This window comes from Balaenoptera physalus (assembly GCF_965194825.1).
Source record: "Balaenoptera physalus genome assembly, chromosome: 20".
NCBI classification, from domain to species: domain Eukaryota; kingdom Metazoa; phylum Chordata; class Mammalia; order Artiodactyla; family Balaenopteridae; genus Balaenoptera; species Balaenoptera physalus.
The window spans coordinates 47,629,514-47,646,910 of record NC_138901.1 but is presented as its reverse complement, the minus strand read 5'-3'; the positions used below and the strand labels follow the sequence as shown (position 1 = coordinate 47,646,910).

Below are 17,397 nucleotides of genomic sequence, written 5' to 3'. Positions count from 1 at the left end.
GCTTTTCAGAAGTTTTTGGCTTAGCTTTTTTACCATTTTCCACCCAACTATGCATTTGAGACTCCCTCATGTCTTCAATTGTGTCACTCCAGCTCTCAGTGACAACCAGAATCTCTGATGGTTCCTCTTTCCCTCAACAGAGGTACTTTGCTTGGGAAAGGCAAAGAAAAAGACTTTTTTTGTGTGTGTGTAGGGGGGCCCAGGTTCTGCAAATGCCCCAGGGCGGGAGGAAACAGCTGCAGAAGATCACCTTGCTTGCTTCTCCATAGTTCACCCTTTTTTGGAAACTTAACCTCTCTAGTCCTCATTCCTTCAGTAGCTCTCTAAAATCTTTAAACAGTTGAGTTTTGTATTTTTTCTTTTTTGTGTGTGTGTGAATTTGGGGGAGGGAGGTGTTGTTTTGCTGTGAATTACTCTACCTTGGAAGCAGAAGTATAGATTAAAACATATTTGATGTTTCGATAAATTAAAATTGTTGTCCTTAACAGTGTTCAAATTATTCCATTTCTGGTCAGTGGGAGCCTCCTCAAAATTTATTCCTGAGTCTTTTTGACTCGACCCTTTGATAGCTTTCTTTGGCAGCTTTCTTGCTATCTGGTATGACAAAGTGTTCCAGGTTCATCATGTACCTTTTTGCCTCAGATGTGGACTCAGCCATTTTCTGAAGGCGTCCCAATTCCTTTTACCAGGAAATGGAATCTCAAGATCATTACTGCAGGGTTGGTCATTGTTTCTAGGCATTTTCAGCAAACAAAGGGGGAAAAATATATTTTATTTTCTTCATACAAGATAAAACTACATTAAGAATTGATATAGATACTTCCAGTTCCAATTCAAGACTACAGGGTTTTTACTTTACTGTTCCTCTCCTGTACTGAGAGTTGCAGTTTTTAATGACACCAGTAGTGACAGAATTAAAATATCACCGAATCACTCATTTCCATGATCCCACAATACATACAGGATCAAGATTTATCTTCATATTTTTGTCCCTAGAGTATATTCCATTAGGAAGTGAACCTAATATGATTTAAAATAACTTAGAATAGTTCTTCTCTTTGTGACTATGCCATTAAAAATTTGGATACAAATTTCAGTTCATTTGTTTATTTTTGATTTCTATTTTATTTTTTAGAATTTTAATTTAATTTTATATTTACATAAATTACATAATTTCAAAATAAAATCTATAAAAACCAGGGAATATAGATTCTATCCTCGACACCTCTCCTTTATTTTCTTTCACTTCCTAAAGGTAACCACTTAAAAGTTTTTAAGTTTCATCCTTCTGTTTTTGTATGTGTGAAGAGGTGTGTGTGTGTGTGTGTTTATTTCTCCTCCCACTTCTTAGATGAATGGTAGCATACTGTATACTCTTTTCTTCACCCTGTTTTTTTAACTTAAAGATATATCCTGGAGACTGTTCCATAGTTTGATGAATTTGGACTCATTTCTGTCATATTTTTTATGTTACATTTATATTTATACAAGTCTTTTATTTTAGTCATTTTTAATTGTGTGGTCTATGTTATTTGCTCTCCCAGCGTATTTTTTGGTATTTCAGAAGGTTTTTGTATTAGGGTTCAGTCAGGGAAGCTGATTGTGTAATGTGGGAAGGGACTTATTATGGAAATTAGACCATATACAATTTTGAGAGGACTCACGGGGTGAAGATCTAGAAGGGGGAATTGGAGGATCAGAGAAGGAGTCACTAGTCAGATCCTCTAAATCAGTGGCAATGGGTAGACAAGTTGGAGCTTTTAGGGAAATCTGAGAAGCCAACTATGTCCAGCCACTGAAGTGGGACTGTGAAGGAGAAGCTTAAAGAGAGCCACGTGGGAAACTCTTGCTGTGTTTAGTTACCCCCTCTGTAGAGGTTTTCACCTAAGCATCTGGTGGTGGGCTTGTGCCACTGCTCACCCAGCACAAACCAGCAGTTTGTATTTTTGTTCTGTTGGTTACTTTTATATTGATGCCTTTGTATAGTACTCTACTTTCCTCCCTTTCTTGGGAGGGGAAGTTGTTATATAGTGGTTTTCTTCTGTAAGCAATATTGAAACAGCTAGTAACTTATTCTCATCTCCTCAGCCAGCATTTGGTTTAAAATAATACCCTTTTACTCTTAGTACCATAAGGTAATCAAGAAACATCCTACTTTTTGTATACTCTCACTACCCTCTCCCCATTTTTGATAATTGTACTGTATCTATACTGTCATTACACATAGCAATTACATAGTGTGTTTTTTCTCTTACTATCATCATTTATTCTCAGTTCTTTTAATAAATGTGTATTTAATGGTCCTTCGTAATGTGGATGTGTCTCCTGTTATTTTGGTTGACTGAAGTATATTCTCTAGTAGATTCCTCAGGAAAGGCTTACGGGAACAATATTTCCTGGGTTCTTGCAGTTCAGAACAGTTTGATTGTCACCATTGTACTTGGGAGTCAGTTTGCCTGCATATAAAATCCTTGGTTTACTTTATCTTGTCTTGAGAATATTAAAATGTTATTTCATTTTCTATTAGCATATAGTATTGTCAAAGTCTGATGACAGTCTAATTTTTGTTTTTTTGTGTAAGTGGCTTTCTCTTTCTGCCTGAATGTTCAAAGGATTTTTTTTTTTTTCTTGTTCACAGAAGGTCAATAGTTGTACTAAAATATGCCCTGGTATTGGTCATTCTGGGTCAGTTTTTCCAGGTATGCGGTATGCCCTTTAAATATATAGTTTCAAGTGCTTTTGAAAAATTTCAGCAACGTTTTCTTGAATTCTAATTTCTAATATTCATTCTACTCCATTGATTTGATTTCCTTCTTTGAGGACTCCTATTATACCTATGTTGGATCTTGTTTGCCTGTCTGTCACTTCATTGCAAATCCCATCTCATTTTTCTTTTCTTTTCTTTTTTTTTTATATTAGAATTTTCCTCCTATTTACCTTCTTTTTCTCTTAAAGCATTATATATATATATATATATTTTTAAATAAATTTATTTTATTTATTTATTTCTGGCTGCGTTGGGTCTTCATTGCTGTGCGCGGGCTTTCTCTAGTTGCAGGCAAGCGGGGGCTATTCTTTGCTGCGGTGCACGGGCTTCTCATTGTGGTGGCTTCTCTTGTTGCGGAGCATGGGTTCTAGGTGTGCAGGCTTCAGTAGTTGTGGCTCATGGGCTCAGTAGTTGTGGCTCGCGGGCTCTAGAGCGCAGGCTCAGTAGTTGTGGCACACGGGCTTAGTTGATCCGCGGCATGTGAGATCTCCCTGGACCAGGACTTGAACCCATGTCCCCTGCATTGGCAGGTAGATTCTTAACCACTGTGCCACCAGGGAAACCCTATATTTTGTTTTATTCACTCTTTAATATCTTCTGGTTAGTCTTCACTTCTGAAATGATTTTTCTTTTTTTTTCTAATTCTTTCCTGAGTTTTGTCAACTTATTTCTATTTGTAATTCTAATTTGTTATTTCATATCTTTAGTCATTTAAAAAATTTCTCTTGGCTCATTTTGAATTAATAATTTACAGTTTCATCTGTTGGTGAACATATCTTTTTGGCATGTTTTCATTTTCTGTTGCAATGTTATTCTGTCTCTTCTTTTTTCTCAAAATAACTTCACATATGATTTGACTACAGTGTTTTCTGTTGCTCATTTTTATGTGAAATTAGTTTTCCTGAATTGGTAGGAGAGAAATGTGGGCCAGGATAATTTCTATCTTCATGGCTGTGGAGCTCTTCTATTGCTTTCATGAAATTAAATGAATACGTCATCTCATTCTTTGTGAGCTCTCTTGGCTTCCTTCCTCTTTTCCACCTTTATCTGGATCTTTTTCTTTTGCCCTGTTGTTCTTGTTTCAGTCTGGAGTGAATCTCAGCAATTTCTTCTCAGCATGGGCTTCATCCTTGAAGGGAGTGTTTCTTTAGCTGGTTAGTTTAGAACTGTGCTGTCCAGTGGGTACAATGTCTACTTAAATTTAAGTAAAATAAATTAAAATAAAATTAAACATTTGATTCATCATTTGCATTAGCCACATAACAAGTGCTTAATAGCCATATATGGCTAGTGGCTACTGTAATAAACACTGTTGATATAGTATAATATCCTAACCACAGAAAGTTCTGTTAGACAGTGATGGTTTAAAGTGTGCTTTCTTCTTTTCAGACTTTATTGTAGACCTTTTGCACACATGTGCCAATTGCCATGTGTACAAAAACCCCTGTATTTTAGCTAAGCTTCTAAACTTGTCCTGCTGTAATTTTCATTGAGGATGTAATGCAGTTTGGGGATTTTCCTTGTCAGATCCATCAAACATTCTGCTTCCCTCTGCTCTCTCTTGCACAGATGCTTATACCACACCAGTTTTGTAGCTGTAAGTGGTTTGTTCTTATTTTCTGCTTGTATTTTGGTTATTGTGGGGTGCCTTGTCCCCTAATTTTGATGTAGATATGGTCCATGGGTTTTGCGATTCTAGCTTCTTTGCTATTTTATGAGGGGGTGTATTAGTCAGGGTTCTCTAAAGAAACAGAACCAATACAGGGGAGACAGAAAGGTCTGAAGGCCTGAGAACCAGGAACACTAAGGGCAGGAGATCAATGTCTCAACTTAAGTAGTTAAGCAAAAGGGACCAGTTCTTCCTCCTTCTGCCTTTTTTATTCTATTCAGGCCCTCAGTGGATTGGCTGATGCCCACCCACATTGGAGGGGTGCAAACTGCTTTACAGAGTCCACCCATTCAAATGCTAATTTCATCTGGAAACACCCTCAGAGACACACCCAGAAATAGTGTTTAGCCAAATATCTGTGTGGTCTATGATCCAATCAAGTTGACATGTAAAATGAACCCTCACAGAGGGATTTGGGGAGATTCACAAGCTACATTGCAGCCACTGCCATCTTCTCTCTCTCTCTCTTTTTAAGGATATTAACAATTCTTAATTTTCTTAATATCAAATGTAAAAGATCTTATGGGTATTTATTTGCATTTTTTATCAGTTTATTTTTTTAGAGCAGTTTTAGGGTCACAGAAAAATTGAGTGGAAGGTGAAGAGTTTTCCCATATGCCCTGTGCCTCCACACATGCACAGACTCCTTTATTATCAGCATCTCCCACTAGAGTGGTACACTGGTTACAATTGATGAACCCACATTGACATGTCATAATCACCCAAAGTCCACAGTTTACATTACAGTTTCCTCTTGGTGCAGCCACTGCCATCTTCTACAATCCTCTTTTTTTGGTCTTTCAGATTTTTTTCTCTCCATAATCTTGTAACATTATGTAATTCTGTAGCTTCTGTTCTGCCCTATCTTCTAAACCCTAAACATGCTTCTCCTCTTTTATTTAATATTTCTTTACCATCAAATTAGTCACATTATTAACTGTTTTTTTTTTTAATTTTTATTTATTTATTTATTTATTTATTTATTTATTTATTTATGGCTGTGTTGGGTATTTGTTTCTGTGCGAGGGCTTTCTCTAGTTGCGGCAAGTGGGGGCCACTCTTCATCGTGGTGCACAGGCCTCTCACTCTCGCGGCCTCTCTTGCTGCGGAGCACATGCTCCAGACGCGCAGGCTCAGTAGTTGTGGCTCACGGGCCTAGTTGCTCCACGGCATGTGGGATCTTCCCGGACCAGGGCTCGAACCCGTGTCTCCTGCACTGGCAGGCAGACTCTCAACCACTGCGCCACCAGGGAAGCCCCACATTATTAACTGACTAAGCAAACTTGGGCATGCTGCTTGGTCTCTTTCCACCTTTTGTTGCACCATTTTAAAAATGAGGAAGCTGGACTCAGGTTTGTTTCTTCACGGAGGAACCTCATCATGTTCTCTGTTAGTGTTAGCAGGATCTAATATTTAAACAGTAAATATATTCGTGATGCTTTCAGTACAGAATGCTGCTCTTAAACAGGGTAGAGATGAACTTCCTGGTAGTGCGACTTAGTTCATTCTCAGATAAATATAGGTAAATATAAATATAATATCTCCCTTAAAAGATATTTTTTTCCATGAGATTTATCTCTTTGTTGTTCTGTTACTCCCTCAGCTGTGTACCTGAGGGTGATTATCTTACCTGAATCAGTCTTACTACGTATATTCCAGGCTTTACAGCTTGTTTTCTTTTCTGCACAGTCTGCCGTTATTTGCCATTATTGACTAGAGGTCTAAGGCATAGATTTTCTTGGTCTGTTGTTCTTTTAATGCTTGAGTTCAATATATAAAGGAAAAGATTGCATTTTATTGCAGACGTTTTTCTCTGAAATAATTTTTAGCTACAAGGAAGTAGCTCTATTTCTGAGTCATCATTCTGTCTTACATAGTGCTGGGTAAAGATTTAATTTTGTAGATAGAGATTTATGACTTCTAGAAAGAAAGCTGCAAAAAGTTGAAATTTCTAAAGAATTTTAGATTTGCTATAAATTCCTTTATATATTGAAAATTGGAGCTTGAGATACAAATATAGGTAATTGTGGTTGATAAAATTTTCCTAATATCTCATGATTTTCAATGAGAAATAGTTCTCGGTAGTCATTTTAAAATGTAAGCTAACATTTTTTTTTTTTTTTTCCTCAGCTTCCAATAAAAACAGGACAGCAGAACACACATACCAAAGTCAGTACCGAACACAACAAGGAATGTCTTATCAATATTTCCAAATACAAGTTTTCTTTGGTTATAAGCGGCCTCACCACTATCTTAAAGAATGTTAACAATATGGTGAGTGTTTGCATTACTGTTTTACGGGAGAATTTGGTTTGTTTTTGATTTTAAAATTTGGAACAGCATATTTTGAAGTATGTAAAGTCATTTTCTGTGGACTCTGGACATAAACATCTTAATTTATGGATGAGCACAGGTAACCTTTTAACTTTCTTTTTAGATTTTAATTCTTTTTCTTAGATACTTGTCTTATTTGTGACCCTATCTACTGTTCCATTTTTCTGGAATTACGATTTCATACAGATTTTGTCATATTTAAATTGACCATAGTAATCTATTAAAATCTTTTCCTTAGCTTCTCATTTGAATGTTTACATATCAGATTGTCCCAGTCCTAAGTAGATGGTAAATAAAATATGACTTTGTAGTCCTAAAATGTGAGATTGCTTTTGTGAAGATGCTGTTTTATTTCCTTCGTCCTGTAACCTGTGACAGATTCCATGGTAGAGAACCTGTGTTGAAACAGTTTTCCTCAAATACCTATTTCATCAAGTATTTCCACTGTCAAAAGCTCATAATTGCCTCTTTGTTTCCTGTTTTATAAAATCTGTTTACATTCCCTAGACTTAAAGGTACTCCAACTATTTTCTCTCTGTACCTTTGAACATATTATTTCTCCTCTTGCTGTCAGGTGATTCTTTCCTCTGTGTCAACTTCTATCTAAAATCTCCTTTATACTCAGTTCAGAACAACTGATCTGGATATTTCTTGATTAACTCCAAACTGCTCTGCTTGTTTTGAGCACTTATAACCACAATTTATACTGTTTGCATTGAGCAGTGAAACTGATTTCTGGTTGTAGATTGTGAAAATCAGTACCATTTTCATAGTCACATCATCTTTGGTGTGTTTTCTTTTTAAAAAGTTGATTGGAAGATGCCCCGGGCTTACAAAATTGGTAAACTGGAGGAGTGGGCAATCATATTTTCTCTTTATGGAAAAAAATTAAGATTTTCTGAAAAAAGGACCTTTTATAAATATGTAAAGTAACTTACAGAAATACATTTAAGATTTTATGGAACTCTTCTGTTGCATAGTGTGTGGGTCATACTGATAGGATTTTACTTTTATAGATAAGTGGCCATATTCTCAGATTGAAAATGTTTTAGTATTTGGACCCTTCTTTTAAAAACAAAAACAGTATTGAGATATTGGCATTCATTTAGTGCTTATTGAGTAAACTGAATTGTGGAAACCATAGTCTGCTGTTAATAGTGTAGTATTTGATTTAAAGATAGTGAATGCTTAAAACTCGCTTTAATTGGTGTTACAGCATTTTGTTGCTGTAAGAGTTAGGCTTTGATTATTTTGTGGCATCAAAGTGTGGTTAAATGTTCAGTTCAAGATTCTGGTAAAGATCTATATGTGTATCTAAATCCTACATATTTTTTTCTATATTGTTCAAATCTAAATTTTACTTAAAAAATAACAGAACATGGGATTTTCCTAATGTTACCATCTCTTTAATGCTGTTTGTTTCAAAGTACATTTACTACATATTTTTAAAGTATAAACTAGAGTATCTTTTACTGTGGCAGGCTGATGGCAGATTGTTTGCCTGAGAATTTATTTTGTGTGAGCATTAGGATAAAATCAGAAATACTAGATTTAATTATACTATGATCTGGGAGATACAATGATTTATCTATTGATTTTCTTGATCCTTAGTCCCTCACTTTTCAGATGTGTGCTGATTTGTAGTGGAGAGTAATAACCAACTTTTAGTGTTCTGAATATCTTTTCTTTTAGAGAATATTTGGAGAAGCTGCTGAAAAAAATTTATATCTCTCTCAGTTGATTATATTGGATACACTGGAAAAATGTCTTGCTGGGGTGAGTAAATCTATTCTTGAATAGGCAGGTTTTGTGCCTTCAGTTTTGAGAATGATCTGATGTACTGAAGCACAGGTGTGGACAAGAAGAGGCATGGACTTTCTGTCTAAGACGTACGAAAATGAATTTTGTTAACAGAGCTGACTGGGTAGCATAGAGAAGTTTTCATGAAAAAATTATATTCTCATCTTTTGTAAATTAAATAGATATTAAGATTACTTATGAAGTGTTAAGCTTGAGTTACATCTCTCTCTCTCTCAGGTTTTCTAGAAAAAATTTTGTGGAAAAGTTACTATTTCATTTAACTAATTTCTCCAGTTGGTTAGGCCTGTGGCATTGCTTAGCTGTCAAAGAATGTGATGTTAAAGACCAAGAGAATCTTGTTTCCCCCGTGTGAATCTGATTTTATATTTTACTTTTCAAATCTATGTAAAAGAGAACTTAAAAAATTAAAACTGTTACTATTACTGTGATAGATCCTACCTTAAGAACACGTGTTATGTAAATATGAACATATAAAATAGATATGTAGAGGAGTAGTTGAGTACAAAACAATTGTTCCTCATGTTTCCTCTAAATAGTTATCTCAGAGTTTTCAACCATGACTTAATTAGAAATTTTTCAAGAATGTTTCTGGTTACTTATTTATTTGGCTGCATCGGGTCTTAGTTGCAGCATGCGGGATCTTTCGTTGCAGTGCGCGGGCTCTTCATTGCGGCGTGCGGCCTTCTCTAGTTGTCGCAGGCGGGCTTCTCTCTGGTTGTTGCACACAGGCTTCTCTCTAGTTGTGGTGTGTGGGCTCCAGTGTGCGCGGTCTCAGTAGTTGCGGCGTGCAGGCTCAGTATTTGTGGTGCATCAGCTTAGTTGCCCCTCAGCATGTGGGATCTTAGTTCCCCGACCAGGGATTGAACCTGCATCTCCTGCATTGGAAGGTGGATTCTTAACCACTGGACCACCAGGGAAGTCCCCAAGAATGTTTCTGTTGTATAAAGCATAGTGCTTCTATACTTCAGTAGCTTTAATTCTTCCTGGAAAATGGTAGGAGTTTACATAAGTACATAAATTTAATATCTCCATTTTAAAGATCTCTCTATTCAATATGTATTGGGGTTAACTTATTTCTTCTGAGATTATAATCTCTCTTCCTTTGACCCATCTTTTGCTTTTATTCAGAATTGCTTCTCTCTTCCACATATGTTATAATTGTTCTTTTTAGTAAAACTAGATGGGAAGGGACTCTGACATATGAGGACTGATCAATTGAGAACAGAGAGAACAGTCAAAGTGTTTAAAGAAGGGGTAGTGTCGGGAGTTGGAAAAGGGGTAGGGTAGGGAATTGGAAAAAATAATTACATTCACACAATGATGTATCCTTAGGGAAGAGAAGTATAATATTTAAGACTATAGGCCACAAAACCTAAGCATAATGTTTTAAATTCTTTTATTGACCCTTGTCCACATTCCAAAATTGTGCGACAGTGCTTATAAATTTTCTTCTTAAATTGAGGACGAGCTAGTTCTGTTTTAGCTTTGTGCTATGTATTAATTTGTGATGGGCTGTTCATTTGTAAAATAGAGTGAAAGAGCAAAAAAGCTGTTAAATAGGATGATGGAATTTTGAAGGTGGACAATTTTTCAACTTCTCTTGAATCAATTCTTTGTAGTGGTCTTATTACTTTGATTGTAGATGCCAATATATCAGTGACACCTGTGTTTGAATGGGGGTAGGCTGGTTTATTGCCTCTTCAGTTCTACATCTTTTCTCCATTAACATTTATAATTGAGAGGTAGTGGTAAAGGTATTTTGGATAATGATCACTGATATCATTGATCCCTGTTTAATTTGATACTCTTTGGAGATAGCCTAATTGAAGCCCTACTAAGTGGGCATGGTACAGCTTTTATAATACATAAAATATATATTAGCTTGCTCTGCTCTATTGAAAATGTATAAATTTTTAGATTAAATTTATAATTAAAAATAATACTATTCATATTATTGAACAGCTGTGTTTTTCTGGATTGCCTTCAATGACTTTATGGTTGTGTCCTGATTTTCCTTTTTACTTATTTATTTATTTTATTTTTTATTAAAAATTTTTTTTTTACAGCAGGTCCTTGCTGGTTATTGATTTTCCTTTTTAGATCAAAGTAAGTTGAGACAGTTTAAGAACTGAGCCCTATAGTACATATTTATCATATTAGTAGTTGAACTAGCTAAATGAAAGTGAACAAATACTTATCAATATCATGATTAAAACCAAAATTTTGTGAGTAAAATTTTGTAGAATTTGAGGAATCTTAAGTATTTTTGATCCTGTATATATGACCATTATTCAAAAGATTGAACACTTCTATAATTTTTATTTGTATATTAATTGGAGTTGGTTTCAACACCTGTATTGTCTGGTTAGCCTATAAATAAGAAAGAGCATTGTAACTCAAATTTTGCAGGTTTTTGTGATATCTGTTTATTTACTGTCCAAATATTTCAATGTATTTGCATCTGAAAGCTTTTGGGATGCAATTACAGATTTGATCATAGCACACTTACAAAAATTTGTTCTTTGTCATCATGCTTGGTATTATCAAAATTGTCATTCATATAAGGATACTGAAGCCGTTAGGTAAAATACTGATGTGGAACAGTCTATTTTCAACTAAGGGTAGCTTATCCATTGGCTGTTTTGTTAATTGTAGAGATTTATTTTACAAAGTAGAAACCTCAGTGTTAACACCAAAGTTATCAAACTTGGTGTCATTAACAGAGAGACCACCTGGCATTATGTACTTCGGATGTGATGTAATACGAACTGTAGTGAATTTTACCTAGTGTTTAACTTGAATCTAATCAGACTGTTATATTTAGATTCCAGCTTAACAGAAAATATAACAACTAGGAGAACAAGTTTCACCACTAAGACATAATCAGGTCAATAATATACAACATTTTGTAAGGCAACTGGTCTATTTTCTTTAAAAAAGTCAGTGTTATGGAAAATAAAAATGATCTATATGGTGTGTAAGGGGGAAATAGTTTTAGGATAAAGAGACTAAAGGAATGTTACAATCATGCTGCAATCTGTGAACCTTTTTTGGATCCTGGTTGAATAAAACAAGAACAGCTATGAAAGACATTTAGGGGGCAGTTGGGGAAATTTGGATACGGTTTGGGTATTAGCTGATCTAAGGGAATTTTTTATTTCTCCTTGGTGTGATGATTGCATTGAAGTTATATTGGAGAATTTTCTTATATTTTAGAGATGCCAAAGTAAGTTAGTAATGAAGTAATGATGTTTGTAATTTACTTTGAAGTGGTTAAACTAAAACAAAATTATTTGTAATAAGTAATATCTACCTGTTTTGGTCAGTCTGCCCAAAGGTAGATGTGATTGCTCACCCAGGAATTAATTTGGACGTTGAGACAGATGACGCAGTGCACTCACCAGTGAATATGAGTAAAGTTTATTTAGGACTTACAATAAGCTAGGGATTCCCAGGAAGGGAAGGGCTTAGGAAGGGATTTGATGAACAGGGGAACAAGCAGAAATTGGGGTGCTGAGGAGGATGGATGGGGGTACCTGGACTTTTCTTGTGATTAAGAAGTGAAAGATGGAACCACCCTCTTTATTAAACTAATTGTAGATAGATAAAGCAAACATGATGAAATATTAACAATTGTGGAATCTAGGTGATGAGTATATGGGTGTTTGTTATTCTGTTTCATCTCTTATGTATGTTTGAAATTTTCCATAATAGAAAATATTTACAGGTAAGTTTAAGAAAGTTTTAGAATTATGTGATTATTTCTGTTTTAGCAACCAAAGGACACGATGAGGTTAGATGAAACGATGCTGGTCAAACAGTTGCTGCCAGAAATCTGCCATTTTCTTCACACTTGTCGTGAGGGAAACCAACATGCAGCTGAACTTCGGAATTCTGCCTCTGGGGTTTTATTTTCTCTCAGCTGCAACAACTTCAATGCAGTCTTTAGTCGAATTTCTACCAGGTTAGTGTGTAAATTTACATAGGAATGTTGTAAGTAATGTAAAATTTGTCTACATAAAAGTAAAAAGTTGACAGAAATGAGTTTAACCTGGGCTTCTGTTGAAATTTTATGCATTGATTTCTTTGAAATTTTTATTTTGTAATGTTGTGTTATTGGTGGGTACAGTTAAATGCGAGTACTATGATAAACTTGAAAGTCTAAATTTTAGGAAAAAAATGTCACCCATGACCGGGCTTTTTTTTTTTTTAAATACTATTGATAGGTATAAATTTTGGGTTTGGCTTTTTAACGTATTATTCCTTGTAATGAAATTAGTCAATCAGAATAATAGATGAGTGGTCAGAATTCTAATGATCTTAATGCTCTGATCCTTATCACAAGCTCCTAAGTTATCAAAAAACAAAACAAAACAAAAAACCAAACCAGCAGTGTGGAAGCACAAGGAAATGAGTAATTCTAGAAAGTAATTCTAGTAAGTGTATGAACTGTGAAATCTCCCATTTGTTGAGCATTTACAGCATGTGCTATGCTGTTTGATCTTCACAGTATCCTTGAAATGTAGGTGATACCGCATTTTATAGGTAAGCAAACTAATACTAAAGAAGTTATCAAGGTGCTGTGCCAAGTGACGGAGGACCCAAAACTTTGAAGTCCGGCTGGCTTCAGAGTCTGTCTGTTTTGTTGTGCCCGGCTGCTTCCTGGTACCGCTATTTTAGCCGCATTTTGATGAAATCCTTTTTATAATATCCACTGCTGTGCTTTAAAATTGTATGATAAGTATAATTTAAGCTTTTATTGATGCTTAGAAATCATCATGTGATCATTCATTGTGATAATGCTAGAGATGGAGAAATGGGTATAGAACTGTAGCTGATGGTAGCAGGTAACTCTGGATCTTAATTTCATGCGGACGATTTGCCTTTCTCATGCAAGTAGAGTCAAATGGGTCCCTAATTAAGACCAAGTAGGAAGTATAACGTAAATCACCTAGTGATTCAGTGGATCAAAGACTAACGCAGAATAAAGAAAAACAATTTCCTTTGCTTAATGGCACCTGCATCTTTGATTTGTCTTTTGTGTGAGCAATGGACGTCCATTAGCTTAGTTCATTCTTATGTTGTTTTCCAACAGATGTGAATGAGAACATACATCATAGTTTGAGAATTTGTGCTGTGGTTTTTAGGCGGAATTGGCTAACTTCAAAATCCTGCAGTCTTTTTAATAAAAAATGGCATTTCTTTGATCGTGATGCTGGGCAACAGTATTCTTCCAACCTCTCATCAGAATTGTGGTGCAAAGAAAATTAAAATTTTATCTAATGTTATAATATGACTGATAATGTAGGGTAATAGTTATACAATAGAACGATGTCTTCATGAAATCTCTTGAGTGTTAACATCTCATATTCTGAGTAAATAGTACACTGGTTGAAGCAGCAAGGTAGCAAACACCTAGGTAATAGGACGCATTAAAATGATAAAAAACAAAACCAAACCCCTTCTTTGTTTAGGTGACTACTAGACCAGTCTTACTGTTTGAAATAATCTTACACTGAAGGTAGAAAATGATCAAAAGGGTAAAATGTTTTTTAGTCTATCCAAACATGAATTGCTTTAATAAAACACAGCAAATGTGCCACCTCTGAAAACTCTAAAAATCTTCTAGTCACCAAAGGTTTTATTTTGCAGCATTGGCACGTGTAAAAATAGACAACTTTTGGTTGTTTCCTGAATCTAGTTCACTGTTTGCAGAGTAGAAGTTAAATGTCTCCAGAATAAGCCAGTTTCTTTAGCTTTCAGGGGACAGACTGCTCAGAAATGGGATCTATGAAATTCATGTTTCAGACAACTGCATTTGCTGTTTCATTTAGTTGGTGCCAGAAATAGGAGCTGATCTTATTAGAGGGTCACTTACCTAAAAGACCATTATGATGGTTTAATTTAGATGGGGTTATCCTGTGACACTGCTGTCGTAGCATTAGGTGACAAAATATGCAAGGAACTGGAATGGCAGTTCTTTCTGAAGATTGAATTTATACTTCGTATGTACTAGATGAATCAGTATCATGAAAATTTGTTGTGCTTGACCATTCTACCTGTCTATGGATGTTTCTCTTTTAGGATTAACATTAGCTTTTGATATTTCTGTCCTTTGCTTTTCTTTAAGGGAATAATATGAGTTACAGATCATAAGATAACTTTTTTATTCTGCTGAAGTATACCATGTTCTGCGGCTCATAGTACTCTTTTTTGTAGAGCATTAGCTGCTTTCTCCACAGAATTATTATACAATGCACTGGATCTAATTGTTTTGTAGTTGGAGGGTCCTGAAAAATATCTAATTTGACATATACCAGAAGCAGAAGATCAGTGACTTTGAAAGTTCTATTTGATTCTTTTACAAATCTGCTGGTTTTTTTAAAATGGTTTCTTACTGTTTTTAATAGTTTAAAATTTCTTCTTATATGTCTGATTATTTAAAACATACTTATTATATATTCTCTTTAAGATTGTTAAATAATCTCATTTGTTTGTATGTGCCAACTGTCATTCACAGTGAATTTTTTCTCTCTGTTTTGTAAACTTTGATTGCAAATTTATCTTTAGTGCAGTCTGTATTTTCTTTGGGAATCTCTTGTAGCCTGGGAGTGTGGGAGTATCCTAGTGATGGTTTTGCATTTGTTTTTGCCAAGTGCCCAGTTCTGGACCTATATTTTTGTTAATTTCTCAGCCCCAGATTGTATGGGTAGTACAAATGTGGGCCTCAAACCCTTGTAAGGTGACAGCCCTGGGTGACTTTTTCCCCTACCCAAATCTTAGGCAGAGCAGACAGACTTCTCGTGCTGGTAGATTTCCCCCCTCCCTCTCTTTTCTTTATGTCTCTGTCTCTCTTTCAGTGTCTCTTTCTTTTTTTAAGGAAGTGCATAGCTCTTTCTAGCCATGTTTTATGCAGGCCCCTGATTCTACTCTCTGCATTATGAGGGTACAGGACTTTGTATCCAGTCCCATGTGGATGTTTTTAGCCCCAGACCCCTAGGTTAAGGAGAGAAAAAAAATCTAACCGACTCTCACCCTTCTTTTGTTGGCTAGATCATGCCTTCAAAACCATCTCTGGTTTTCAGTTTCCTTTCCATTTCTGGACTTGGGTGGGTAAATAGTGTTTGTTTTGCTTTATTTCTGTACATTTAAAATATCTTTTTGTTGTTGTTCAGTTTACCTAGTTTTTCTAGATGTTTTAGTGATAGGTTTTCCACTTCATTTCTTTTGCCCAGACTACCCTTTATTTGATTTCTCTGCCTTATAAATTCACAAAATGTTTCTTCCCTGTGGTAAAAACTGGACTATAAAAGGAATTAAACTTTTCTTCCATTTCTCACAAACAACCACAAGAGTTAGCTTTTAAAAAGTTGGTGTTGCTGATTTATTAAGTTGTGTTTCCTAAGGAGTCATATTCCATATTTTTAGGCTCTTTGCAGCAGCTGTGGAATTTGTAGCATGTAAATCAGTTTTGAGGACCTTCTCATTCCCAGTGTGAACTGCTAAGCTTTTCTCACCCTGATGATAAGAAGAACATTAGTGTAAGTGCTTAGAATAATTTTAATGTTAGCTATACATCTATGGGCTAAAGTGAGTGAAAGAGGAATTTGAGAAGGAAGAAATAGCATTGATTTCATTTTTAGCAACTGAAGGTTTAGTGTGATGATTAATGTCAATTTTAAATTATATTGAAATGGTTATACTTTGAGCTAATATTTTGAATAAGGTCCTGTACTATTTGTGCTTTTTCACACATCTCTCTCTGCATTTATGAAAGTTAGTAATTTCATTCTATTGCTTACATTTTTGATATCTATTAATTGAAATAAGCAAGCTTCATTAGGAAGCACACAACAATAGATTAGCAGTACCAACATTTGAAAAGCTGACCTCTGTGGTTGTTAGCGAAAAAAAGGAAGAAAACTTTAACCTCTTTTATTTATTAAGCTTAAGTGAATTTCTTAGCAGTTTAAACATCTATATTTTTGTTAAGTGCTAAATTTTTCTACATTTTTGGTAACTTCATATTTAATAAGAGGGAAATTTGGGGTTTAGAAAGATTTTTGTCATTACAAGCTTAAGTTCTGTGAGAGAGGGACACTAATTAAATAATCACGTAAGCACACGTACAGACTGAAAAGCGCAGTGAATAAAGGCTTACTCATTTTTTTGATACAAAGTAAATGTATCCTGTGAATGTAGATAAAATGTCATTCATGTTTCTGAAGTCTAGTTGATGTGAATAGAGGTTAATAAAATTTATCTTTTTTTAACTTATAATTTGAAATTTGAATTTTATATTATAGAAAAAATTTTAAAATACACATAGCAGAGAGAAAGTATTTCAGATACCCAAGTATCTCTTACTGTGCTTCAGCAGTTATCAGCATGCTGTGATCCCTTTTTTTTAATAAAAATTCTGTATATTAAATTCTGTATATTGTACAACATGGTGATTTGATATACATTGTGAAGTTTACTGGATTATCACGGTTTCTTTTATCACAGCCTCTGAATTAGTTATGTTCCTTTAGATTTTCATTAAAAAATTTATTCTCATTTTTATATGTGTATTTTCTCTTATAAACTCATCATTAGGGTGAGAAGAGTCTGTTGAATTCAGAATTTCGGACTATCCTAAGACTTCAGTTGATAAATTATTTTTGGTTTTTACTTTTCAGGTTACAGGAATTGACTGTTTGTTCAGAAGACAATGTTGATGTTCATGATATAGAATTGTTACAGTATATCAATGTGGATTGTGCAAAATTAAAACGACTCCTGAAAGGTAAGTTTAAATGTATGA

At 34.9% G+C, this 17,397-nt stretch overlaps 1 protein-coding gene across 9 annotated transcripts in view; it reads left to right on the top strand.

Moving 5' to 3' along the window:
* The window catches only part of NF1 (neurofibromin 1), a 254,686-nt gene that overhangs the window by 46,003 nt on the left and 191,286 nt on the right, over window positions 1-17,397 (top strand). For 8 of the 9 annotated variants that reach the window (XM_082442253.1, XM_082442249.1, XM_082442250.1 and 5 more), the window contains exons 2-5: window positions 6,567-6,710; window positions 8,463-8,546; window positions 12,365-12,555; window positions 17,273-17,379. In XM_082442253.1, coding sequence (XP_082298379.1) covers window positions 6,567-6,710; window positions 8,463-8,546; window positions 12,365-12,555; window positions 17,273-17,379 — 526 coding nt within the window. The remainder of the gene's footprint in view (window positions 1-6,566; window positions 6,711-8,462; window positions 8,547-12,364; window positions 12,556-17,272; window positions 17,380-17,397) is intronic. The other variant, XM_082442255.1, reaches the window with a different exon arrangement.